Source organism: Hylobates moloch, unplaced genomic scaffold (genome assembly GCF_009828535.3).
Source record: "Hylobates moloch isolate HMO894 unplaced genomic scaffold, HMol_V3 SCAFFOLD_5, whole genome shotgun sequence".
Taxonomy (NCBI): Eukaryota; Metazoa; Chordata; class Mammalia; order Primates; family Hylobatidae; genus Hylobates; species Hylobates moloch.
Genome location: NW_026652280.1, coordinates 105,664,239 through 105,692,175, shown reverse-complemented (window position 1 = coordinate 105,692,175; position 27,937 = coordinate 105,664,239). Strand labels below are relative to the sequence as shown.

Below are 27,937 nucleotides of genomic sequence, written 5' to 3'. Positions count from 1 at the left end.
ATTTTATCCCATAAATCCCTGGCTAACTCTGGTACTGTTATTTGTTTGGAACTTTTCTGACCAAGGGTTGCAAACTATGTTCTACAGGTCATTGTGTCCTGCCACCTGTTATTGTAAATAAAATTTTATTGGAACACAGCTATGTTCATTTGTTTATAGATTGTGGCTACTTTTGTGCTACATCAGCAGAGTTGATTAGTTGTAACAGCTGTAGTGTGGCCTGCAAAGCCTAAAATATTTATTTTCTGTCCCTTATGTATTTATTTTGAGACAGAGTCTCACTCTGTCACCTACACTGGAGTGCAGTGGCGTGATCTCAGCTCACTGAAACCTTTACCTCCTGGGTTCAAGTGATTCTTGTGCCTCAGTCTCCAGAGTAGCTAGGATTATAGGCGTGCACCACCATGCCCAGCCAATTTTTGTGTTTTTACTAGAGACAGGGTTTCGCCATGCTGATCTCAAACTCCTGACCTCAAGTGATCCACCTGCCTCGGCCTCCCAAAGTATTGGGATCACAGGTGTGAGCCAGTGCATCCGGCCAATTTTCCTGTCCCTTTAAACAAAAAGTTTGCTGACCTCTGCTCTAGAACATATGGGAAGTAATGGGCAGTTACCCTCTTGTCATAGATCACTCACTGTTTCTGGTTAGTTCTGTTTGGTGGTATGTGTTAGCTGGTATTAACTTGCTGGCCTAGAATTATTCCTGTTAGTTCTGCTTAAAGTTCTGTTTGGGAGATATCCTGGTATCGCACCTTAGAGCCAGTGCATGCTGTATGAGGATGCATTCTCTATTGTTTTTCTATTGCATGTCATAATTTTTGATGTGACAATTCTCAGGGTTATTTAAGTGTGCAGTACTCCCAGCTTCTCAGGCCAGGATCTTCACATAGACTAATATTTTTCTGTTTCAGCATGACACATGTCCTGTATGTAGGAAGAGCTTAAATGGTGAGGACTCTACTCGGCAAAGCCAGAACACTGAGGCCTCTCCAAGCAACAGATTTAGCAATGACAGTCAGCTACATGACCGATGGACTTTCTGAAGCTAAAGACCACACCTGAATCAGGGCTGTGGTAATCATCTTACCATAGCTGTAAATTGTATCAAAACAAAAAATTAGTAGATGGATTTAGGAATCACGTAAGAAACTCAACACATAATATAAATGCAATGAATGTTTTTCCTCTTTAAATTTAAAGTTAGTATCTACAGGTAGAATTGTATCTACAACCAAATGCCTCTTATCCCTGAATTCAGAGTGATAATTTTATAAGTGTGAAATTTAATTATGTAGGGCTCCCCCCATCTGAATAGAATTAATTCCTTAAAGTCTAGTTAGGGTCCTGCTGTCTGTCGTGTTGCCTTGTAACGGATGTTTCCACCTCCTTCTCCAACCTCTACCCCACCATTAGTGTATTTTACTATAAAAACAGTGGAACCACAGCCCTAAAGTCCTGCTGATATAAAGTCCTTTTGTCTTAATTGTATTAAAAAAAAACAAACAAACTACTCTTGATCACATTAGCTATGAGGCGAGGTCAAATTCAGGAATCTAAGACTAATGATTTTGTTTTGTCTTGATCCCCAGAGAGCAAATCAAAGAAAAATTACAGCAAGAAGAGAAAAGTGGTTTATCATTGTGTGCTTTGGTTTTCTTATTTTAATTTTGTTTTGTTTTGTTTTTTTGAGATGGAGTCTCGCTCTGTCGCCTAGGCTGGAGTGCAGTGGCACGATATTGGCTCATTGCAACCTCTGCCTCCCGAGTTCAAGTGATTCTCCTGCCTCAGCCTCCCGAGTAGCTGGGACTACAGGCATTTGTTACCATGCCCAGCTAATTTTTTGTATATTTAGTAGAGATGGGGTTTCACCATGTTAGCCAGGATGGTCTCAACCTCCTGACCTTGTGTTCCGCCCGCCTCAGCCTCCCAAAGTGCTGGGATTACAGGCGTGAGCCACCGCGCCTGGCCTCTTATTTTAATTTTTAAAGACTACTTCAGTTGATGTAGTTTCCTCAGAAACCTACATAACATATACTGGGAGCCTTATGTTGGTAGGAATCTGATTCCCATTCCTTTTTGGGAATGAGTTGGGCAGCATACAGGCACAGAAAGACAGATGTTTGAGATCTTTGCTTCTGAGATTTTAAAAAATGATTCCCGCTGGGCGCGGTGGCTCACGCCTGTAATCCCAGCACTTTGGGAGGCCGAGGCAGGCAGATCACAAGGTCAAGAGATCAAGACCAGCCTGACCAACATGGAGAAACCCTGTCTCTACTAAAAATAGAAAATTAGCTGGGCGTGGTGGTGCATGCCTGTAATCCCAGCTACTCATGAGGCTGAGGCGGGAGAATCGCTTGAACCCAGGAGGTGGTTGCGGTGAGCCGTATCACACCATCGCACTCCAGTCTGGGCAACAAGAGTGAAACTCCATCTCAAAAAAAAAAAAAAAAAATCCCCAACTCATAGATTTTTTTTTTTTTTTTCTGTCGCCTAGGCTGGAGTGCAGTGGCACGATCACAGCTCACCACAGCCTCGACCTCCCAGGCTCAAGTGATCCTCCCACCTCAGCCTCCCAAGTGGCTGGGACTACAGGCGTGTGCCACCATGCCTGGGTAATTTTTGTATTTTTGTAGACATAGGGTTTTGCCGTGTTGCCCAGGCTGGTCTCAAACTCCTGGGCTCAAGCGATCTGCCTGCCTCAACCTCTCAAAGTGCTCAACTCATTGTTTACTGTCTTTTTTCCTAGTAATCTTAAAATAATTTGCCTCACAGAAATAGAGACAATAAGTGTCTGCAGCCAGTTCACTGTTTTTGGTAATTCATTGGTCTTCAGGAGTTAAGATTTTACATTGTCACATTTTAATTTTTTTTTTTTTTTTTGAGACGGAGTCTAGCTCTTTCACCCAGGCTGGAGTGCAGTGGCGCGATCTCGGCTCACTGCAGGCTCCGCCCCCCGGGGTTCACGCCATTCTCCTGCCTCAGCCTCCCGCGTAGCTGGGACTACAGGCGCCTGCCACCTCGCCCGGCTAATTTTTTGCATTTTTAGTAGAGACGGGGTTTCACCGTGTTAGCCAGGATGGTCTCGATCTCCTGACCTCGTGATCCGCCCGCCTCGGCCTCCCAAAGTGCTGGGATTACAGGCGTGAGCCACCGCGCCCGGCCACATTTTAATTTTTAAGCCTATTTTTCATCTCTGAAACTTTCCTTTTCTCCTTGGTTCTGGCTATACTTGGACTCAAACTGATCAGTGTGATCATGTCCAAAACAGCTTGGCCTGGGAGAGGTAGGCCTTATTTTTTCAGCCTAGTAGTGTCCTATGCACATGCTCTTTGTAGCATTCAAGTGTTTAACATTGGATAAATTAAGAAGGTGAAAAATGTTGTTGAAACTTCAAGGTCTCAAAAGGAAATGATGGGGACATAGAACAGCTGTTGGTGTACCAAAAAAAAGGTACAGAGGGTTACCATTTGTATTGTCACATCAACAATGATCAGAATGATCAGTTTAGAATGATCAGAACAAAAACACCACTCTTTAATGGGTCTTTTTCTTGGCTAGAAGTCTTTCCTCAGTTTTTGTTGACTATCATACACTGATTTGTGGGTGACGGAAGGGGGCTAGAGATAACGTTTCTCTGTACTTTGGTAGAGGATGAAGGAGTCAGAGAGGGAAAAGAAAAAGTGAGAGAGTGGCCTGCTGAAATAATAGCCTGCCTCTAAAAGTCATGACCAGAAAGTATGATTCATTTGGGCCCAGAGGGAATAAAATATGTTTTTTCATATACCTCCCATATTACACCTCTGTAGTGATTGTTTATTTGGGGAATGAGATCTACTTACTGTGCGTTGCCCCTGAAATGTAGCTTGAGAATACACACTGGTTTTGAATTGGGGAGGAGGACGGAAGGAAATTAGAGGTGTATTATGAATATTTCGCCACTACTTAGATGGAGGAAGGCTATGTTGAACTTGGGACACATTGCAGTTTTCAAATACACAATATCAGTTGTCTCAGAAAAATTATGACAGCCTGGACATATTTGCTTGTCAGTGTCTGGAGATGCCAGGACAGGCAGTTGTAGTTTTACTTACAGCTAGAGAACCAATGCCTAGAGAACTAGAAAGGATCTGAGTAGCTTTAAAAAGGGTGGAAACAAAGTACTGGATAGGGGTCTGCCTTTTTATACACAGTATAGCAAACAGCATCAGACAAAGTTACATGAAATTTTCTTCACTTTTTTTGCTCTGATGGATAGAGGGTGTGAGACTCATTTTGCTGTTTGCCAGACCTGTCCCACTTAATGGATCTGTTGTGTTTCTTCTTATAATGGGAGGCACCTCAGATGTCCAGGTTAATTTATGTTGAGGAGTTAGGATTCTTCAGGGATTTATTATTATTATTATTTATTTATTTATTTATTTATTTTTTGAGATGGAGGCTTGCTCTGTCGCCTAGGCTGGAGTGCAGTGGCGCAATCTCAGCTCACTGCAACCTCTGCCTCCTGGGTTCTAGTGATTCTTCTGCCTTAGCCTCCCAAGCAGCTGCGATTACAGGCACCTGCCCCCATGCCTAGCTAATTTTTTATATGTTTAGTAGAGACAAGGTTTTACCTTGTTGGCCAGGCTGGTCTTGAACTCTAGACCTCAGGTGATCTGCCTGTCGTGGCCTCCCAAAGTGCTGGGATTACAGATGGGAGCCACCATGCCCAACCTGAGATTTATTATAAGCAATTCGTTCGCACAATTATGCAGTTTGAGAAGTCCCAAGATCTGCAGTGGGCCAGCTAGAGATCCAGTGGGCCAGCTAGAGATGGTGTAGTTCCAGTCTGAAAGCCAGCTTGGATACCCTAGAAGAGCTGATGTTTCCGTTCCAGTTCAGAGGCAGGAAAAGACTGAGGTCAGGCAGGAGGACTTCTCCCTTACTTGTTCTATTCAGACCTTCAACTGATTGTATGAGGGCCACTTACATTAGGGAGGGACATGTGCTGTATTCAGTCTACTGATTGAAATGTTAGTCTCTTCCAAAAACACCCTCACAGACACACCCAGAATACTGTATGACCAAATATCTGGGTATCATGTGGCCTAGTCAAGTTGACACATAAGATTAACCATCACAATGAGGAAAAACAGAAATGATACATGTATACAGAGTGCTCCTCATCCCACTTAAGTTTCACCAAGTTAATAATGTGTCTCTATGAGAAGTGGTTCACCATGTTGGCCAGGCTGGTCTCAAACTCCTGACCTCAGGTGACCCACCCGCCTCGGCCTCCCAAAGTGCTGGGATTACAGGTGTGAGCCAGCACGCCCAGCCGACAGGTGCTTCTTAAATGTTTTCTTTGAGCAGGAATTGGTCCAGGAATTGGTTCTCGAGTTAGAAGGAAAATTTGAGGGGAAGAACTTGTTTTTTCTTCAATCAGTCTCTGATTAAATAGTTATTAGGAAAAACTCCTTGTTTATGTCTTTGTATTGCCCATTTTTATATATGTATATGTATGTAAATAGAGATATTTATATATTCACAGACAAACACATGTATGCACATTTCACAATGGAGGAAGAAGGGATATGGTGTGCACTGAGGTAAAGTGAGCAGGGATACAGAAGAGGCCTGGAGCCTCACAGTCTCATTCTGTCATTGTACATAACCTTTAGGGTCTTTGTTTGCCTGAGTTCTCTGGTATGTGGCACTGTTGGCCTGGGCTGGTGCCCTGTTATGCTCTGTGATGAAGGGGTTCACTGGAGGTAAAAACCTAATCATTTCCAAAGGTTGAGAATAAATGACTTTGAGGAAAGGGTGTTCATCATCTATTGCTTCTATATTATAATCAGTTGAACTACAATACAGTTATCTATTGATTTTTTTTAATTTTTCTGACACATTATTGACACCAAATTGAATAATTCATGACCTGCATGCTTCAGCTTCTTTCTCCCTGGTTTCCAGGTGCTATTCCCTCAAGAAATGCAAATTAAATATGTCGGTCTTAATAAATCAGGAGGGAAGCATAGTCTGTGTCTGTTTTAAATGACAACAACAACAAAACAGCTTTGGGGCTTAAGAATTGGAAGACACATTTTTATTTTTTTGAGACACAATCTCACTCTTTCGCCCAGGCTGGAGTGCAGTGGCGTGATCTCAGGTCACTGCAACCTCCCCGTCCTGGGTTCAAGCGATTCTCTTGCCTCAGCCTCCCAAATAGCTGGGATTACAGGCACGTGCCACCATGTCCAGCTAATTTTTGTATTTTTAGTAGAGACGGGGTTTTGCCATGTTGCCCAGGCTGGTCTCAAACTCCTGACCTCAAGTGATCACCCATCTCGGCGTCCCAAAGTGCTGGGATTACAGGCATTAGCCACCGCACCCAGGTGAGAAGACAGATTTTAAGAGAAGGAGCAGGGCTGGTATCTGAGTAGGTATTTGGATGTTAGGGGAAAACCCTTTTTGGCCTCTGTGGTAGAGAGATTGGAAGATAAAAGTGCTGTTTACAAGAATAATCCATTGGAGATCTGGGGATTGGGGACGACTTACAGGATAGAGTACTCTTGTTGAGAATTTCCCGAATGAATCTCATGTAGGTTCTGTCACAGTAAGATGGAGGAAAACTTTGATGGGGTAAGTATCACAAGTAGCTGTCCTATAGGGGGAAATCCTAGCCTGCAGTAGTGTCAGTGTCTCAGTATTCAGCCGGGGAGCCACTGAGCTGCTCCAGGGGTTTAAAATAGAATGCATAGAATACATTGTATACAGCTGGTGATGCTTTCCAGGATCAAAACAGAGCCCGTGTCTGATCCCAGTGACATTGTAAGGTTTCAATCTCTCATACCTGCCACAGACAAGTACATTATAGGCATTCAACTTTTAAGGTTTTATATGTGCATACTTTGTTTTCCTGCCAAACTACACGTGGTGTCCACAGAAGTGTAGTTTGTATGTTGCCCCTTCTTCCTCTTTCAACCAGAACACTTAGATCTGTGATCATAGGATGTAAGCCTCTGATTTTTTACTTTTTCTAATAAGAAACACAATTTTCCAGGTCCAAAAATTACTAGATTCTTGACTGGGCATGGTGGCTCATGCCTGTAATCTCAGCATTTTAAGGCTGAGGCACGCAGATCACTTGAGGTCAGGAGTTTGAGACCAGCCTGGGCAACACAGTAAAACACCATGTCTACTAAAAATACAAAAATTAGCCAGGTGTGGTGGCATGCACCTGTAGTCCCAGCTACTTGGGAGGCTGAGGAGGGAGAATCGTTTGAACCCAGGAAGCAGAGGTTGTAGTGAGCCAACATTGTGCCACTGCAGTCCAGGGCAAGAGAGAGAGACCCTGTCTCAAAACAACAAGCCCCCAAATTATTAGATTCCCTTCCAACAACATGATAGCCATATTATTAGTATTTTTGATTAAAGAATATGTAACAAAAAGCTGCTATGATTTCAGTAATACTTTTAAGTCAATTTATCTTTATTAGTCACACCAGAATCTACATCCAATTGAAATATAGTATATACAAATATTTGAAAGATATTTATTCAGGCTGAAGATTATGGTATATAGATTCCTTCTGATAACCTCATGGCCTCACAGGTTCAAAACCCATGGTTGTGAATCACTCACATAGATTGGGGCTAAGATGCGTGTCCAGAAAACTACCTATTATGCGTGAAATTTGTAGGCTTATTTGAAGTCAATTGTATCAACACATTTTGGAAGCCAAGACACAAGTATTTTAAATTTCTGTTTAACCAAGTCTTGAGATAAGCAGAGTAAATAAACTCTTTAGAAGCAAGACTCAGTTGGTATGTACAAAGTGTGATTGCTTTGTATATATTCTGCTTAGTTCGAGTCAGAGCTAGTAATATGATGCTCTTAAATGTCTTCATAAGACATTTAAGCAGTGATCATGTTTCCTTTCTGTGATTATGTGTCAGATTTTTATATGTGGACTATGATTAGTATAGTACAATGGCTGAAACCTTTCCTATAGTTGGATATATCTTCTTTCTGAGACTTCCAGTGATTGTCTAATGTTGAGTAGCTCCAGAAGATTATTTGTATAGTAAAAACAAAAGACATCTCTACCTATGTGAGCTTATTATTTAGTTAGAAACACAGAACTAACATATTTAAAACAGAGAAAGATTAAGATGAATGTGATGTAGTGGAGAAAGCTTTGGAGACTTTGGAGTCAGAATTCGAATGGCTTTAGGTTCCAAATCCAGACACTCATTTTGATTCCCAGAACAATCCTGTGGAAAGAGAAGATAGAGTAGGCAATATCCCTTTTTACAGATAGGTAAACAGAAATAGCATCTCAAAACCTCATTTGCACTGGGTGCAGTGGCTCACGCCTGTAATCCCAGCACTTTCGGAGGCTGAGGCGGGCGGATCACTTGAGGTCAGGAGTTTGAGACCAGCCTGGCCAACATGGTGAAACCCCGTCTCTACCAAAACCAAAAATTAGCCAGGCATGGTGGTGCATGCCTGTAGTCCCAGCTACTTGGGAGGCTGAGGCAGGAGAATTGCTTGAACCCGGGAGGTGGAGGTTGCAGTGAGCCGAGATCGCGCCACTGCACTCCAGCCTGGGCCACAGAGTGAGACTCCATCTCAAAAAAAAAAAAAAAAAAAAAAAAATTCATTTGCCCAATGACAAATAGCTGGTATGTTGTAGAGCCAGAATTTGAATCCAGGTCTTTTTGACTTCATGGCTAGTCCTTTTATCTCCATAGGATACAGTCTAAAATCCTTAGTTTGAGGTTCAAGACTATCACTAATAAGGGTCTTCCTCATCTACTTCAGCCATATCTCTTTCCGTTCCCACAAACCTAAGCTCCCACATTTGGCAGGTCCTTGCCAAGGAGCACAGGTAAAGTGTCTCTTTCCTTTTAATGGCTCACCATGGAGCTGTAGCTAAATTTCTGTGCTCTTAACCCCTTTACTCATGTAGTTGCTCCTATCAGGAATATCCTGTCCACTCTCTGCTTAACTATGACAAGAGGTCATCTGTCCAAAGAGAAAGAAGAGAGTTTGTGGATTTAGGAGAAAAGACTCCAAATACTGCTATGGGCATTTATTTAAAAAGAGAAATGACCAAAGAGGTTAACAAGTATTTAGTTGAAGCTGGGCAGTGGTAGTCTGCGGTGCTCCTGGTCTGCACAAATCTTCAGCAGTGCTGTGTGGATGTTGTTGAATGTTGAGGTCTGTCTGCATTTCCTCACTTTCATGCCAAGTCAGTCACTGAGTCTGGCTGTCTTCCTTTCTGTCCTACCTATCTTTGCTTGTTTTGTCTCTCTTTCCTTTATAGTGTTAAATAAAAATTTATTCTCCCAAAATTTGGTGTTTTCATTTTGTTTGACTTGACTTATTTTACTATATTGATGAAGAGGGAGGAAAAGTTGTTCTGGGGTACAAAAATGCACATATTTATCCAATATTTGAGGACTATTCTAGCCACTTTGGTGAAAGCTGTTCTGTCTATTTACTGGAGCTTAGGAGGGAAGAAGGCAAGTTTGAGGAGCAAAGTCAGGGATTACACTGATTTGCCCCATCTTATATTTCCACAGATTCTTGGTATATTTAGCATCTCTTCCCCTGTGCCCTGTTGCATTCTTCTCTGTGCCTATTGTAATGAGAAAGATACTAAGCCAGAGTCAGACTCATCTTGCTGTAGCTGTTTTAAAAAGTTTCTTTTGGCACAAGGCTTACAAAGCTGTGAAAAGAAAAAGAAAGTTTGTATTACTGCCTTATAACTTAGAATAGCAACAAAATACCTGATATAATGAAGTCTGACCTGTCCTGAGATGTGTGCTTGATAGGCCCTCATGACTGTAAAGGGATTGGAAAAGGAAAAGTGGGAACTATTTTATGTATTGCGTCTTATTACTAAATTAGGGTTGTAATCTTGAGCAAATCTGATTCTGGTGGGAGTGGGAAGGGGGCTAGCCTTTGATCGCTCCTTGCTGGAAGGAACAATCAAAGAAGCAATAGATGCCACTCAAAAAGTTGAAGGTAGGTTTTCCACGTATAGCTCTGAATTGTTGGCACAGTGATAAGACAAGGATATTCAGTGAAATTAGTTTCATGAGCTGAGAGAGGCACAGAGGTCCAGAAAACTCCTTCCTCCTTTTCCCCACATGTAAGCATGATAACTTGATCTATGTGGTGTTTCTGGACCTGAAAAAGCATGTGTACTACCTCTTTCAATAATTCTACTAAGCCTTGAGTTGGGGAAGAAGGATAAAGAAAAGAAAGCTTCTAAGTAGTGTATATTTTCTCGTTTAATCAAATATTGAGCTTTGGTTTTTTCCTTTGGTTAACTTTAAAGCTACTTGAATGTAGGAGAAAACAAAAAATTGGATTCAAAAGTTCATTCTCTTCACCTGAGTGGAAAAGGAAAAAAAGCCCAGAGATGATTTTTTTTTTTTTTTTTTTGCTCTAGGATGACTTGCAAATCAAAGATAGTAACTGGTAGTAGGTTGTATGGCTAGATTCAATTTCCCCTTTATAATTTTTATTCTAAAATGTATTTTACTGGTTACAGTAGCCTAACCAAGGGAATTTAAAGTCAATAAAAAATTATGTCTAAAGGTCAGACTTTCATATTCATGTTCCCTCCTGAAAACTGGCATAGGCTTAAATTTGGAAGATCCTTACCAAGGGTTACAGATAAGGTCTCTGTTTTCTTTTTGAAATCTCTGTTTTCTTTTGATGACTTGCAAATAAGGGACTGGAATAGGGAATGTTTAGGTGGTCCTGTTTCTGGAAAGGGGAGGAGTCAATCTCAATGAATGGGGTGGTGAAGGAGGTAAGAGGTGCTTTGCATATAGTAGATCATTACTGAGTGTAAGGTTTTAGAGTGAGAAGGATCTGTATTAATTGCTGTGACTGGCAACATTTAACCCCTTTTTTTTTTTTTCTTTGAGAAAGTGTCTCACCCTGTCACCCAGGCTGGAGTACAGTGGCATGATCATGGCTCGCTGCAACCTCAACCAACCTGGGCTCAGGTGATCCTCGTGCCTTAGCTTGGGACTACAGTTGTGTGCCACCATGCCTGACTAATTTTTGTGTTTTTTTGTATAGATGGGGTTTCGCCGTGTTGCCCAGACTGGCCTCAACCTCCTAGGCTCAAGGCATCTGCCTGCCTCGGCCTCCCAAAGTGCTGGGATTACAGGCGTGAGCCACCGCACCAGGCCCTATTTAACTTCCTTGTGTCTGTTTCCTGATGAGTAACCAGAGGATGTTTGCTTGCAAGGGTTGTATAAGGTTAGAATCATCATGTGTAAAGCATCTGATTCATCATACAGGTTCTTTAACAAATTTATTAAGAGCCTGCTATATGTGTGGGACTTTTCATTGGGGTGAAGAAGACGGACTCCTTACATATACCTCATTGCTTGGGGTGCTTACGGCTCTTTTGGACATACCTTGAAGGGCCACAAGGCTGGTGACCAGCATTACCCAGACCTTTTCTTGTAGGAAGCCTGAACTGAGAGTGCCTTCATTATGGCTGAACTCAAGATGTTGTCTTTGTTTCAATCCCATCACTGTGTAGTTCCCTGTCTCTGGTTCAAAAGAGAATCATGGATCAGGGGAGGGTTTCAGAAATCATCAGTACCTCCTTTTGCATCATCTCATAACATCTCTTTTATGATCTCCAAGGATTCCTCCCGCTGTAATTCGTTGCCCAAATAAGTATTTTTAACATTGTGGGTAATGATGATGTACTTAAGCAGCCATAAATAAATACAGAATCTCCTGTGTGTCAGACACTAGGGATGCAGATAGATCTTAAAGTAACTAAAGTTTTGCCACAGAGATAGCTGAAACAGCTTAGTCACCCTGGACTTGGGTATCCCCAAATAGCCCCATTTTCTAGAGTGAGTCAAGCAATTTAGCATAAGTTAAAATCTTGCCCTTTTGGAATAGATCTGGGTTTTTTGTTTGTTTGTTTGTTTTGTTTTTGTTTTTTTTGAGACAGGGTCTTTCTCTGTCATCCAGGCTAGAATGCAGTGGCGTGATCATGGCTCACTGCAGCCTCATGCCCCGAGCCCAATCGATCCTCCCACCTCAGCTTTCCTAGTAGCTGGGACTACAGGCATGTGCCACCATGCCCAGCCAATTTTTGTATTTTTTGTAGAGACAGGTTTTCACTGTGTTGCCCAGGCTGGTCTCGAACTCCTGGGTTCAAGTGATGCACCTGCCTTGGCCTCCCTAAGTGCTGGGGTTACAGGCATGAGACACTGCACCTGGACTAGATCTGGATTTTTGTCCATCATTTACTAGTTGGATGAACATAAATTATCTTCAAGCTTGAGTTATCACAGGACAATAGCTCAAAAGACCATGGAGATTAAATAATATTATATCACTTAGCACAATGCCTGGCCCACAGTAAGCACTCAGTAAATGGCAGACATTGTTTTTTATTTTATTTTATTATTTCTTTTTTTGAGACAGAGTCTGGCTCTGTCGCCCACGCTGGAGTGCAGTGGCGCAATCTCGGCTCACTGCAACCTCTGCTTCCCGGGTTCAAGTGATTCTCCTGCCTCAGCCTCCCAAGTAGCTGGGATTACAGGTGCGTGCTACCACACTGGGCTAATTTTTGTTTTTTTAGTAGAGACAGGGTTTCACCATGTTGGCCAGGCTTGTCTCGGACTCCTGATCTCAAGTGATCTGCCAGCCTCAGCCTCCCGAAGTGCTGGGATTACAGGTGTGAGCCACCACCCACCCTGACATTGTTTATTATGTGTTACCTGTCTCCTCTTAACTAGTTTTACCTTCCAAAATGCACCTAATTTCCACATTTGGGAAACCATCTAGATGTGCTGACTCCAATACTTAAATATGCTGAGAAGATGAGAAAAGCATTCTTTCTTAGGGAGAATCTTCACAACTAAAACAATATATTAGGAGAACAAGATTTAGGTTATAAGGAGCAAGGACTGTGTTGTACCTCATTCTATTCTCCAAGGCTTAGCGCTGGGCCTGGGATGCACAATACTTATTTGTTAGATGAATGAAAGAGGAGTATCCACTAGTGCAGTTTAACTGAAGCAATGTATTCACATAAATAGAATGAAATGCTACAGAGTCTCTAGTGCCAGGCTAACATAATTTAGACTTTATCCCATAGTCAGTGAGAAGCCATTAAAACTGAGTGATGTGGCATGTATAAATTAGCATTTTGGAAAGACAAGCTGGTGGTAGTATGTAGAATGGATTGGAGGCAGAAACAGTATTTAGAGTTGCTGGACCATTTATTAGGCAACAACTCAGTGCTAGGCCCTGTGGTAGGTGTGGGAGATATAAAGGTGAGTAGGGCACAGTTGCTGAACTCTAGGGACTCACTAGTTAGGAGACTATAGGAATATGTTAAGTGTGAGGTGATGAAGACTTGAAAAGCACCTTTGGAAGGAAAGGAATAACAAAGTACTGCTATTCCTCCCCACTAAGTACTGCTGTGCTGCTGTGCGGAAGAACAATAGTACTTAGTAACTCTCTGAATTGGGGGTTAAGAAAAAAGGAGGAACCAAAGTTGACTAAGTCATGAACAGAAATAGGGTCTCAGGAGGATAGCTTTGATACTGAGTTTGAGGAAATGGTGGGACATCCAGGAGCTAGGAGTACAGTTTTTAGTTTAAACATTTAATTAAAACTTAGGAAAGGGGTTCAAGCTGGAGAAGTTGATTTGCTGGTCAATTGCAGGGAGATGCTGGTTTAAATCATGGGTAGATGAGAACTAGGGAGAGAGAGTAAAGGTTGAAGGGGTGAGAAGTGAGTCTTGGGGAATACTCATGTTTGAAAGGTGGGAGGAGGAAATAGAGAAGACAAAAGAACAGCCAGGCAGATAGAGAACCAGGGGAGTACAGTCACAGAAGCCACTAGAGATGACAGTTTGATGAAGGAGGGAATAGTCAGAAGTGCTGAATGCTATAGCTAGGTCAGACAGGAAGACACCAGGAAGCAAGGAACAAAGTCAATCAAACTAAACAAGTTGAAAATTTGAATTAACTAGGAACCATAGGAGGTGATTAAAAACATTTGTTCAAAGGCTCTGGGCCAGTTTTTCATGGGGGGAGGGTGGTGAGTGGGTAATTTATACTTATTTTTCTTAAAAAGTAAGATAGGTCAGGCATGGTGGCTCACACCTGTAATCCCAGCACTTTGGGAGGCTGAGGTGGACAGATCACCTGAGGTCAGGAGTTTGAGACCATCCTGGCCATCATGGCAAAACCCTGTCTCAACTAAAAATACAAAAAAATTAGCAGGGTGTGGTGGCGTGTGCCTGTAGTCCCAGCTATTTGGGCAGCTGAGGCAGGAGAATCACTTGAACCTTGGAGGTGGAGGTTGCAGTGAGCCGAGATCACGCCACTGCTCTCCAGCCCGGACCACAGAGTGAGAGTCTGTCTCAAAAAAACAAAAAGAAAAAAAAAGTAAGATAGTTGTAAGTTAATGGAGAAGTAAGATAGTTGTAAAAGTTCATAGAGAATAATAGCAGTGCCCTTTTATCCTCCTAGGCTTATTGTCTGAGACAACCACTGTCAACTCTTCGAGATGTCTTATTATATTCCTAAATAATATGCTCATATTGCTGCTTCCTAGTGATAAAATTTAGACATTTTCTATTGGTTTTCTGCTATAGTAGATGAAGATGTGCTAGAATATAGTAGATGAGGATTATACTTTCACCCATTTTCCTTCTCTGCATTCTTCTAAAAATAATTGTACCACAAATTTTATTTAAATTAGTCATGTTTACATAATTTGGATTCTGTGTTATTTTTTGCAAAATCAAGTCGTGTGCTATGTTTCTTTTGTAAAATTTAGTTTTTTCTACAGCCTGATTTTATTTTATTTTTTTACTGGCAGAGTTTTCCATATCCATTTCTTTAATCCTTTTATCGGGTCTTTAATGGGCCTTTAGAAAGATGATCTGTCTGTCAATTCCATTTTTACCTCCTAGAGATCTCCCTTCTGGAGTCTTCTTTCTCTTGCTCTCTTCTGGACTAACTGCCCTTTTTTAATTCTAGAATTTCCTTTTTTTTTTTTTTTCTTTTCCACTAGAGATGGTGTCTCCCTGTGTTGCCCAGGCTTATCTCTAACTCCTGGGCTCAAGTGATCCTCCCACCTTGGCCTCCAAAAGTGCTGGGATTACAGGCATGAGCCACTGTGTCCAGCCTAGAACTTCCTTGTTAGATTCCTTGTTTCCTGTATCTCATTTTATCCCCTTTACGGATTCACTTTCTTGTTTTACTGAAGCACATCCTCTGGTAGCTTCTTTGAAAAGATCACATGGAAGGCAAATTTTTTTGAGTCATTGCATCTCGTGATAGTGTCTTTTTTCTTTCCTTACATTTGGTTTATAATTTGGCTGAATATATAATTCTAGGTAAACTTTTTTTTTCCCACAGAATTTTGAAGGCTTGCTCTATTGTCTGGGAATATAGGAACACAGACACTTTCTGTTGGGCACAATTTGACTTAAGGAAGCCACATCAAGCTGGGGCTGGAGTGGCCGTATTTAGGATATGCCAAAGTAGTAATGGAGCAGGGGGAGCATGCACAGAGTGAAAGACAGATGCAGAAGCCAGAGGCCTTGCTGCCTCAGAGTTTGAAATGGTAACTGCTTTGCGTCCTGTCCCCTTTCTAGTTTCTGATTCCAGGAACTAGAACTCAGGAGGGCCAGCTGTACTTTTTTGCATTATTTTTTCCTCCTTTAATCTATGGTACTTTGGTTTCTGTTTCTTCCAACTAAATGCTCCTTAAGACAGATACCCGTATTATCTCAAACCTAATCTCGTTGTCTGCCTGAATTTAGAAATATAGCCACATTTCTGGGAGAGTTCTGAATTGGGAATCAGGAGGCCTAATTTCTTTCTTTTCTTTTCTTGTTTTTTATTTTTTTATTTTTTTGAGACACGGTTTCGCTCTAGTTGCCCAAGCTAGAGTGCAATGGTGCAATCTCGGCTCACTGCAGCCTCTGCCTCCCAGGTTCAAACGATTCTCTTGCCTCAGCCTCCTGAGTAGCTGGGATTACAGGCATGCGCCACCACACCTGGCTAATTTTGTATTTTTAGTAGAGACAGGGTTTCTCCATGTTGGCTAGGCTGGTCTTGAACTCCTGACCTCGGGTGATCTGCCTACCTCGGCCTCCCAAAATGCTGGGATTACAGGCATGAGCCACCATACCTGGCCAGGAGGCATAATTTCTATCTGTTTTTACTTTCACCAGTCAGTGAGTAGCACTGGACAAGTCTCTTCAACCCCTGTGTCACCATCTCCCTGTCAGTAAAAATGCGATGGCCACCCCAAGTAAGAGTTTTAAAATTAAAGACAAAATGAGATTATGTTTGTATGTGCACTTTGAAGAAAGGCAGCATCTGCCAATGGGGATGTTGGAAAAGGATTGAGGAAGAAGGAAACTGCCTTTCCAGGACCTGAACCATCTGGTTACATCTCTAGCTGTCAACCCTGCTCACCGTCCCGCCTGGTGGCATTAGGAGTATTAGAGACTCACCTGTGAATAGAATGGAGAAAAAATGGCCCTGAAGGCGGATACCTGACTTGTGGCTTCTGGCACAACACTGGTAGGTCCCACTGTGTGACGGTGTGACTTGGCTTATGGTGAACATCAACTGAGATGATACTTCACCAACACCATCTATCCCAGGATCCCTTTTAAGTCTCAGCTGTTTTAAACTGGTCTCAGGAGAACAGTCTCCAGACCTGTCCTTGCACAAAAACACTACAAACCCCTCAGCCTCTTCTTTCTTATGCCACACAGTACAGATTAAGTTTAGTCGCGTTCCTTCTTGGGAAGCTGAGCTGGTGATGTTAATGCATCCTGGAATGGAAAGGGAAGAATTACCCAGAGGTCAGGTAGCATTCTGTGAATTTCACCATAACTGTTCCTTATCACTAGAAGTCTTCAAGGAAGGACTGAAGCAGAACCTGGCAGTAGTGCTGGCAGACAGGAAATACAAATTCCAGCTCTATCAATGGCTGTGTGACTGTAAGCAAGTTACCTAACTCCTTGGGCAGTAGTTTATTCATCTGGAAAATGAAAATTAAGGGACTAAATAATATGCTCAAAGCATCCATTAATTCATAGGTGTATTTGTTTCTCCACTTAACAAGTATGTTTAGGTGTTCACTCTGCCAAGCCCTGCTGGGGCTATGATGACTAGGGCGTGAGCCCCACTGTCAGACCTTTTTTTTTTTTCCTAACCATTAGATGACCGGGGAATTTTAATTTAAAAAAAATTTTTTTAAAACAAGGTCTTGCTGTGTCACCCAGGCTGGAGGGCAGTGGCACAATCGTATCTCACTGCACCTTTGAACTCCTGGGCTCAAGCAATCCTCCTGCTTCTATCTTCCGAATAGCTAACACTACAGGTATGCACCACTATGCCTGGCTAATTTTTTATTTTGTAGAGACAGATTCTCACTATGTTGTCCAGGCTAGTCTTGAACTCCAGGCATCAAGCAACCCTCCTGCCTCTGCTTCCCAAACTGCTGGGATTACAGGCATGAACCACCGTGCCTGGCCACTCTCACAGTTTAAAGCCTAATGTAAAAACAAATTAGCAAAAAATTACAATTTAATTCCACAGTTATTATAATTGAGGAATCTTAGAGATTCCTGAGTCTGAAGAATCAGGAAAACTTCACAGTGAAGTTAGTGCTGGAGCTGAGACTTGAAGGATGAGTAAAAGTTTTTCTAAGAAATATAGGATAAGAGAGACCACAGAAATACCAGAGATGATTAAAAACAGCCACTGTGTGGAAATGGAGTTAGAATGGACTGGAGAAACAGACTAAGTATTGAGGGACCATTGGTATCCAAAGCCCACGACTCTGATGGTGCCAATCTGCCCACTTGATTTTCCCTGTAAGTAATCTGTAACCTGGATACAGAAGTGAAGAAAACAGTTGGGTTAACCCAGGATGTTTTGGCTCAATGGGTGTCTCTGACCTAATTTTGCAATGCACTAGCCCTGCCAACTTTGTACTGCCCCTCACTCTCCTCAAACTTCACTACCTTCTGTAGTCTATATTTTGTAGTCCATTATTATAATCTCTCGCTTATATCCACCCTCAGCTCCCTTAGCTTTACTCCTACTGTGACGGATCCTTGCAAAACCCCAACCTTGGTTAAATCCAGCTCTCTGCTGAAAACTCATCTGGCAGATGCTGAGGCTGCCAGCCCCCTCCCCCACTCCCTTGGCAGCTTGATCCGCTATGACTTGCTTTTCCTTGTAAGACTCCCTTTGGTATACACAGTAAACTAAATTCACTCGCATGAAAATGGTGAAGAGGCAGAGATGGAGGCTGCCTCCTACATATTAAATGCCATTCTCTTACAAGAGTAAGAGATATGGGTCTTCCAAGACCCATATCTGAGGGAGACCTGCAATCCCAGCCATTGATTAACTCCAAAATGGTTTATATTTTATTTCTACTTTCCAGCTGGAGCTTCTATAGGGTCTCTATTAGAGTGCTTTTCTGTATATCAAATCCTCAGTATAGCCATAGAGACAGATATTACTGTTCCCATTTTATAAATACACCAATTGAGGCACAGAGTGGGTAACTAGCTGCTGAAGTTAATGAAGATTGCAGTATCTGGATCTCAAACCTGGATTTCACAAATTTATAGTATATAAGAGCCTAAAGGAATCTTAGGTTGAGGCGCAGATTACCAGGCTCTTTGAAACACATAGCAGAGACAGAATGTCTGATAGGCAGTAGTATCAGTTCTAATGAAAAAGAAAAAGACAATATATTTTTTACCCGTTCCTTAATGCCAAGGAGAGTGAGTCAGCCGGGCGCCTGAGGATCACCTGAGGTCAGGCACGAGTTCAAGACCAGCCTGACTAATATGGTGAAACCCCGTCTCTACTAGAAATACAAAAATTAGCCAGGCATGGCGGCATATGCCTGTAGTTCCAGCTACTTGGGAAGCTGAGCCAGGAGAATTGCTTGAACCTGGGAGGCGGAGGTTGCAGTGAGCCGAGATCGCGCCACTGCACTCCAGCCTGGGTGACAGAGCGAGGCTCCCTCAAAAAAAAAAAAAAGAGTCCTTTGTTTCCCCACCAGAGAAAATCATGGGATCCAGCCCTTCCCACAAGCCCAGGATCCTCCCCAGGGCCGTCTCTGCTCTAGGGCCTATCCTCACCACCAGACTGGATGTCCACAATTGCCAGCAGGATGGCCAGGGCGCAGCAGCCTCTGCCGGGTTCCAACGGCATCCTGCACGCTGTCAGCAGGCCCAGGAACTTGACGCAAATGTTGGCTCTGCTGGTATCCTTGGCTTCACTCTCCTGAAAACACAGGAGGACCCACTAGACAAAGCCTTCCAGGGCTCCAAGACCATCTCCCCATCCCAGGCTCTAGCTTTGATTGGCTAGAGTATGATGGAGGTAGAGGAGGGCTTGGGCCTGAGAGTCCAGCTGGCTGGGAAGTGAGGCGGTAAACCAAGTGAGATACACTGGGAGCCGGGGAGGGAGAGACATAGGGAGACACTAAAGGCTATTTTCTCATATATATATTTTTAAGTTAAATTGGATTGCTGGGTCAAAGAATATGAAGATTAAAACTTCTTTTCTACTATAATCAGATTGCTCTCCAAAAAGGCTGTTGAGAATCAGATGTTCACCAAGAATGCTTGATAGTATACATTTCCTCGTACCCTTGCCAGCTCTGGGTATTATCTGTACTTTAACATTTTGGCCAATCTGATAGATGAAAAATTAGATCTGTTTTATGTTGCATTTCCATGATTAGTGAGGTTGAGGATCTTTTCATATGCTTATTGGTCATTAGTATTTCCTTGTCTATGAATTGTGTGTTCATATTCTTTACATTTCTTAACTTTTAGGAACTTTCTCCGTATTAGAGATATTAACCCATCTGCCATTTTCTTAGGCAAACACTTTCTCCCAATTTGTTGTTTGTCTCTTCACTTTTTTTATGATGCTTTTTTTCACAAGGGAAGTTTGCATTGTATGTAATTAAATACAACATATCTATCTTTTCCTTTAAGTTGCCTGGGTTTCCTGCATTGTTTAGGAAAGTTTCCCTCCAATTGAGGCTATAATTTTCTTTCAATATTTTTATTGTTTTACTTTTTATAGTTACATCTTCTAATCCTGGCTAAGAAAAATTACTCCTGTTTCAAAATAAACAAACTGAAGAAAAACAAACACTTGAATTTCATCAATAGGGAAATGGTTTAATAAGTTTCAGTTAATCTATGTGACAAAATATTATATATTATTAAAAGAAAGAGATACTTCTATAAATATGGGCCTGGAGGGATGTTCATGATATATCATTAGGTCAAAAAGGGCAAATTGCAATTATGTGTATAAAATAAATACATTTTTATTTTAAAAAATCCTCTCTATGTGTGTATATGTTTTTAAAATATATTTAAAGTTTTGTAGTTTATAACTTTTGAAGAGATAATTACATTCACAGCATTTAAAATTCAAAAGGGGAAAACAAGAATTTTTCTATAAATTTATTTTTCTGATTTTTATAATCAGCTTGTCTAGTCTCGCCCTTCCTACTGTGTGTACCACCAAGAAAAAGTCCTATTGGTATTTTAAAATTGGGATATGTTCAATTTATATTTTAACTTAGGGAGAACTGAATTTGTTGTGACATTGATTCTTTTGAACCAAGAGTGTGATAATTCATTTTTCAAATATGTGTGTCTCAGGTATGTATAGAAGTTTTCTTCATAAAGTCCTCGTCTACTTCTTAGCTAAGTTTGTTTCTTGAGTAATTCATATTCTTTTTCACTATTGAAAATGTCATCTTTTATCCATTGTATCTTTTTTTTTAATATACTTTAAGTTCTAGGGTACATGTGCACAATGTGCAGGTTCGTTACATAGGTGTACATGTGCCATGTTGGTTTGCTGCACCCATCAACTTGTCATTTACATTAGGTATTTCTCCCAATGCTATCCCTCCCCAGGGCCCCCAGCCCCAGAACGGCATCGGTGTGTGATGTTCCCCGCCCTGTGTCCATGTGTTCTCATTGTTCAACTCCTACTTATGAGCGAGAACATGCAGTGTTTGGTTTCCTGTCCTTGGGATAGTTTGCTTAGAATGATGGTTTCCAGCTTCATCTATGTCCCTGCAAAGGACATGAACTCATTCTTTTTTATGGCTGCATAATATTCCATGGTGTATATGTGCCACATTTTCTTAATCCAGTCTATCATTGATGGACATTTGGGTTGGTTCCCAGTCTTTGCTATTGTGAATAGCACCACGATAAACATACTTGTGCATCTTTATCATAGAATGATTTATAATCCTTTGGGTATATGCCTGGTAATGAGATTGCTGGGTCAAATGGTATTTCTAGTTCTAGATCCTTGAGGAATCCCCACACTGTCTTCCACAGTGGTTGAACTAATTTACAGTCCCATCAACAGTGTAAAAGCATTCCTGTTTCTCCACATCCTCTCCAGCATCTGCTGTTTCCACTTGTTGTATTTTTTAACTTATTTTTTCAGTCTCTTTATATCATTCATTATATCTTTTAATTTTTCATTGTTGTTCATATATGAAAGGCTATTTGTTTTACTAGATATTAATTTCATACCCAGCTCCCCTCCCTTAATTCTATCATTTTTCAGTTGATTCTGTTGGATTTTCCAGTTATGCAGTCATATTATGTGTAATGATAATTACTTCCTTTTCTATTTTATATCTCTGATTTCTTTCTTCTAATTGTGTTGGTTAATATCTCCAGAAAAAATATTAAATAATAATGGTAATAATGAATCTCTGTCTTTTTTCTAAGTTTAATGGGGGATGCTTAAATGTTTCCTTATTAAGTATTATAGTAGCTTTGAGAATGAGATGTATTTTATTAAGGAATATACATTTATTTCTATTCTATTAAGAGTTTTAAAATGTCAAGGATGGATGTGAATGTTTTATTAATTGCCTTTAAATATCAACTAAAATGATATTATTTTTCTTTTTTTTTTTTTTTGAGACGGAGTCTCGCTCTGTCGCCCAGGCTGGAGTGCAGCGGCGCAATCTCAGCTCACTGCAAGCTCCACCTCCCGGGTTCATGCCATTCTCCTGCCTCAGCCTCTCCGAGTAGCTGGGACTACAGGCGCCCGCCACCACGCCCGGCTAATTTTTTGTATTTTTAGTAGAGACGGGGTTTCACCGTGGTCTCGATCTCCTGACCTCGTGATCCGCCCGCCTCGGCCTCCCAAAGTGCTGGGATTACAAGCGTGAGCCACTGCGTCCTGGCCTATTTTTCTTTAAGATATATTAAGATGGTGATCTACATTAATAGATTTCCTAAAATTGATACATCTTTGCAGTCTCAGACAAACAAACAAAAACTGAAGCCATTTGGTCATAGTATGTTATTCTTTTCTTTTGAGACAGAGTCTCACTCTGTCACCCGAGCTGGAGTGCAGTGGCGCGATCTCGGCTTACTGCAACCTCCACCTCCCGGGTTCAAGCAATTCTCCTGCCTCAGCCTCCCGAGTACCTGGGATTACAAGCGCCTGCCACAGTGCTCGGCTAATTTTTGTATTTTTAGTAGAGACGGGGTTTCACCATCTTGGCCAGGGTGATCTTGAATTCCTAACCTTGTGATCCACCTACCTTGGCCTCCCAAAGTGCTGGGATTACAGGCATGAACCACCATGCCCGGCCTAGTATGTTATTCTTTTCATATGCTGCTGTATTCTGTTTTATAATATTTTATTTAAATTTTTAAAAATTGAAAGGCCCAGTTGCGGTGGCTCACGCCTGTAATCCCAACCCTTTGGGAGGCTGAGGTGGGAGGATCACTTGAGCCCAGGAATTTGAGACCAGCTTGGGCAGCAAAGTGAGACCAAGTCTTTACAAAAACTACAAAAATTAGCCAGGTGTGGTGGTGCATACCTGAAGTCCCAGCTACTCAAGAAACTTAGGTGGGAGGAGCCTGGGAGTTCACGGATGCAGTGAGGTATGATCTTCACTGCACTCTGGCCTGGTTGACAGTGAGACTCTGTCTCAAGAAAACCAAAATCAAAAATTACACACACACAAAAATTAACCAATCCTACAAGATATTAAAAATATAATACACCATGACAAATGGAATAAGGTTTCATTTTTAGAAATTCTTGGGTGATTTAATATTAGGAAATCTATTAATTAACATACTATTGGATCAAAAAAGAAAGTCGATATTACCTTCTGATAACATCTTAGATTAATTCCCACTAAAATCCTAAGTAAAATGGTAATGGATGAATACTATTCAATATAATGGAGAAATGTATATCTCAGATAAAATTTCAGCATCATATTTAATGGTAAAATATGGGATAATTTCTATTAATATTAGGAGCAAGGCAGAGATGCTTCCTATTATTTCTGTTATTTCACATTGTTCTGAAAGTGTTTGCCATTATATTTAGACAAGAAAATAAAGCAAAGGGTATAAATATTGGAAATCTTAAGGCAAATTTATTACTATTTATATGTGATATAACTTACATCTGGAAAACCCAAGAAAATTAAGAATTATTAGAAACAATAAAAGATAGAGTATCTGAATAGGCAGTTCGCAAAAGACAAAATGCAATAAAAAGTTTTTCAGTTTTACAAGTATTCAGGGAAGTACAAATTAAAAATTCAGAGTTCAGAATTTCAGAATTACCACCTGTTAAATGAACAAAAATTTAAAAGATAAATCAAATTTTGGTAAGGTGAAGAAGAAATATGTGCAATCATTCACTCTAGGTAGAACTATACATTGTTATGGAGCTTTGGGGGAATACTCATTATATATTAACATTTCAAATGCACATACCCTGTCCCTTTGGCTATAGCTTACAGAAATAAAAGCATGAGTGTACTAGTATATATGTACAAGGATATTCACTGCAGCATTGTTTATAATACCAAAAAAATAGAAACAGGTGAAGGCCAGGTGTGGTAGCTCACACCTGTAATCCCAGCACTTTGGGAGGTGTGCGGATCACCTGAGGTCAGGAGTTTGAAACCAGCCTGGCCCACATGGTGAAACCCTGGCTCTACTAAAAATGCAAAAATTAGCTGGGCATTGTAGCAGGTGCCTGTGATCCCAGCTACTCAGGAGGCTGAGGCAGGATAATTGCTTGAACCTGGGAGGCAGAGATTGCAGTGAGCCAAGATCACGCCACTGCACTCCAGCCTGGGCAACAGAGTAAAACTTCGTTGCCTTCCTGCCCCCACAAAAAAAGGAAACAGGTGAAGACCCACTGGTGAGAATGGTTGAATAAATTATTGCAGATCCACAGAATAGAATGTTATGTAATTATAATTTGTATAAAATAATAAACTAAATTAGTGTATATAAATATAATTTAAGTGACAAAGCATCATTTTATTCGAAGAGGAAGATAAAGAAGGATTGCAATTATTCATTCAGCCCAGAATTATGGTTAAAAAGCATAGACTCTAGAGCCAGAGTGTTTGTGTTCAAATCCTGGTCCTAAAACTTAACAGTGGTGCCGGGCTCGGTGTCTCACGCCTGTAATCCCAGCACTTTGGGAGGCCGAGGTGGGCAGATCACGAGGTCAAGATATCGAGACCATCCTGGCTAATACGGTGAAACCCCATCTCTACTAAAAAAAATACAAAAAATTAGCCAGGCGTGGTGGCGGGCGCCTGTAGTCCCAGCTACTCGGGAGGCTGAGACAGGAGAATGGCGTAAACCCGAGAGGCGGAGCTTGCAGTGAGCCGAGATCGCGCCACTGCACTCCAGCCTGGGTGACAGAGCAAGACTCTGTCTCGAAAAAACAAAAATAAAAACAAAAAAACTTAATAGTTGCATGATTTGGTCAAGTTTCTTAGGCTCCTGGGCCAGGCACTATGCTCAGCCTTTAATAAATAGACATATTTCAGAAACACGGAGCATCTGTAATGTGTCAGGCACCATGGGGCACAGAGATCACTAACACAGCAGAGGCAGACGTTTTAGTGGTTGAATGGTCTCTAGAGTCAGACCAGGATGTTTCAGATCTGGCTTTGACACTTACTATCTGTGTAATATTGGGCAAGTTTCTTAATCTCTTAATGACCTATAAAATGGTGACAAAATATTCTCTTCCTAGGGTTGTGAGGGTCAAATGAGGTCACCTATGTAAACTACTTAGCACAGTGCCTGGCAGAGAGTAAGGGCTCAATAAATGATAGCTATGATTATTTTTATGCTTTCTTATATTGGAATCAATGGACAGTGTTCCAGGCATATCTACCTGCAAGACTGTGTTTAGTCCTTATAAAACACTAAGCCGTTATTATTTTTTAAAATTTATTATTTGTACCAAGCATATACAGGCTTGGAGAGGCCTTGTGACTTGCTTAAAATCACAGCTCCTAAGTTGGGGAGCAGGACTGTAACCCAAGTTATGAGAGTCTTTCTCTTGGAGTCCCCTTTGTCCTCCTCCTCACAGCCACTCATCCATTCACGAACAGCTGTTAACACAAGAACGACTGTACTAAGAACAGTAATAAGGTCATAAAGTGTCAAGCGGCAGCAAAGGAGAAATTCTGGATGAGGGATGTGGAAAGGCTGCAAGACGGCAATGAAGTTAGGCCTTCATAGATGTTTGTGGGCTCTGGGGAGTTGTTGACTAAAGAATACGGTGGGTGAATTAAGGTGGAGAAGGGGCTGAGGAGATCTGGCTTCCAGTCCTGGCTCCGCACTAGGTAGCTATGGAATGTTGACAAGGTCGTGTCCCTTCTCTAGGCGTGTTTCCTAAGGGACTGGTGCAGCGGGATGGGAGGGGCGCAGGGTAGGGACCGCTTCCAAGGAGAGAGAGGACAGGCGGACAGGCTTGGAGGGGCTGATGCAGCTGGTCATTCCACTGGAGTGGCCAGGCTTCGCGGTGCCTAGGGCCGAGTTGAAGAAGAGCATGCAAGTCTGTTGTGGGCCCCTCACCAGCGCTGGGGGGCGGCGGGGTCACTGTGCAAGGATGCTCTGGGAAGTGACCTTGGTGCCCGAGAGGGGAGCACCCCGGTATGATGGAGACCCGGCAGCGCGGAGCCAGGGGCGCTGATTTCGCACTCTGGCCGCCAGAGGGCGCTGCCTTTCAGCCAAAGCCGAGTGACCCCGACCTGCCCTGCGTTGGCCCGCGTCACTCCAGCCATGGGCCATCCAGCGAGCATGAGGGCTAGCCAGGGAAAGTCTAAACTAGGAGGGGAGATGAGGGGGTGCAAAGTTGGGCCTAGTGGGTCCTGGGGACGCAGCATGTACTAGAGCGGCACCTGGCCCTCAATAGGGGGAGAGCGGGTGATCGTGAGAAGTCTGGCCCTTGATAGGGGGAGAGCAGGTGGTCGTGAGAAGTTTCTGGGCCCCCTACACGCCAGGGGCGGGTCTCCCCTCTTAAAACGTTGTGAGCCCCAGCGCGGGCAGGGGGGAGGGTGCCCGTGGAGTTGGCATCCTCATCTTTGATCTTCCCCGGGGCTCCTGAGCTGCGCTGGTGGCCCCAGGGCCCGGTGCCTCTCTCAGGCGACAGCTCACAGACGGCGGGAAACTCTTCCCTCCTGCACCTTCGGAGGGGGTCCTGGAGTCTTGTGGACTCCTGGGTTCAAATCCGAGCTTTGTGTGACCAGCACATTGCTGGACCTCACTCAGCCTCACATTCCTCTTGTGTTTAAAGCTCCCTCATAGGAATGTGGTGACGGTTAGATGACACATAAAGCTTTGCCAGAGGTTTTTCTGGGGAGGGTGGGGACAAGATGGCAAGGAAGAGACTCCATTTCCTCTGCCACCGGAGCCCGGATCTAACCTCTCAGAGGAGGTGGAAGGTCAGCTCTGAGCTCCACAAATACCTCTGTATACAGATCTCCCACAACACTGAAAAAGACGCCCAGAAAGCTCTCATTTGCAGCTGTGAAGGGGCTTCTTTTTCAATCTCCACAACCCCAACTGCCTTAAAGTAGAACCAGACTTGTTAGTAAACAGACGTTTGGGCTGGGGGGCCCTTGAAGCTCTTGTCTGAGATCTCAGGCTTCCTGCTCAACACACCAAAGCAGGTGCCTGACTCTGGGAAGGCATATGGAGACCCTTCTCAGAATAACATTTAAAAATTCATAAGATACATGGGATAATAAAGGGAACAAATTATGACAAGACAGTTGTCAAAACATTAGAAGAATGTGTGGTAGAGCAGTACACATGCTTCTTTAGATCTGGCATCAGCCTAATAACTGTTGTAATTCTGTAGTAGTGCTGAGCGTTAAGGACATTTGGAGAAATCTATAACAACTGTAATGAGATTTGAAAATATTTGTGTTTTCTATTGATGGCAAATTCTATTGTGGTTCATTGTCTACATTCATAACTGAAGCAAGTGCTAACTTTCAATTAAAGATTAGTGAAAATAAAGATGTATTTTTCCGCCAATTCACAAATCCCATGAATAAATCTATTCACGGACCTCCAAGAGGTCCATGACGTGAACCACCTAGGACATGAACTTCCCCCAGAGGTGCCTCACAGGGCCAGCTCCAAGCCCCGTGGCACCTCCCGGCTTGTCTCAGGCCAAGCCTTGAAGAGCTCCAGCAGATCTAAACTTTGGTAACTTTCCTCTGGTAATTTGAGGAATTCCTCCATTTGAGGAATGTCAGAATGGGGCCAGATCCCTGAATGCCCATGGAAGAAAAGCGAGCATGCTGGTCTGGCAGGCAGAAATAACCTTCTCCCCAGGCTCCAGAGGGCAGAAGACATTTCCCTCCAAAAGGCAGGTTTCTCAGGGACCTCATGGGAAGCCTGTCCTCACCTGAGCATTTCCATCAACTATCCCGTCCCTTCGCCTGGACCCCAGGTCCCCAGCAGGCCTTTTTACCTCAAGACAGAAGTTCTTCTTTCTTGTTCTCAGACTGCGGGCTCACGTTGAAATGGCTCTC

The 27,937-nt window shown here is 42.4% G+C and overlaps 2 protein-coding genes across 2 annotated transcripts in view; one reads left to right on the top strand and one right to left on the bottom strand.

Annotated features, from left to right (window-relative positions):
* RNF115 (ring finger protein 115) overlaps window positions 1–9,123 on the top strand; it is a 92,724-nt gene extending 83,601 nt beyond the window's left edge. Inside the window, exon 9 of the mRNA XM_032151644.2 lies at window positions 912–9,123. Coding sequence (XP_032007535.1) covers window positions 912–1,043 — 132 coding nt within the window. The 3' untranslated portion in view covers window positions 1,044–9,123. The remainder of the gene's footprint in view (window positions 1–911) is intronic.
* CD160 (CD160 molecule) lies at window positions 8,934–27,937 on the bottom strand. The gene is made up of 6 exons (XM_032151659.2): window positions 27,877–27,937; window positions 22,937–23,042; window positions 19,182–19,326; window positions 16,521–16,847; window positions 11,428–11,565; window positions 8,934–9,713 (listed from the first exon to the last, which is right to left on the bottom strand). The coding sequence occupies exons 3-6, from the start codon at window positions 19,252–19,254 to the stop codon at window positions 9,706–9,708; spliced, it is 546 nt and encodes a 181-aa protein (XP_032007550.1). The 5' UTR covers window positions 19,255–19,326; window positions 22,937–23,042; window positions 27,877–27,937; the 3' UTR covers window positions 8,934–9,705.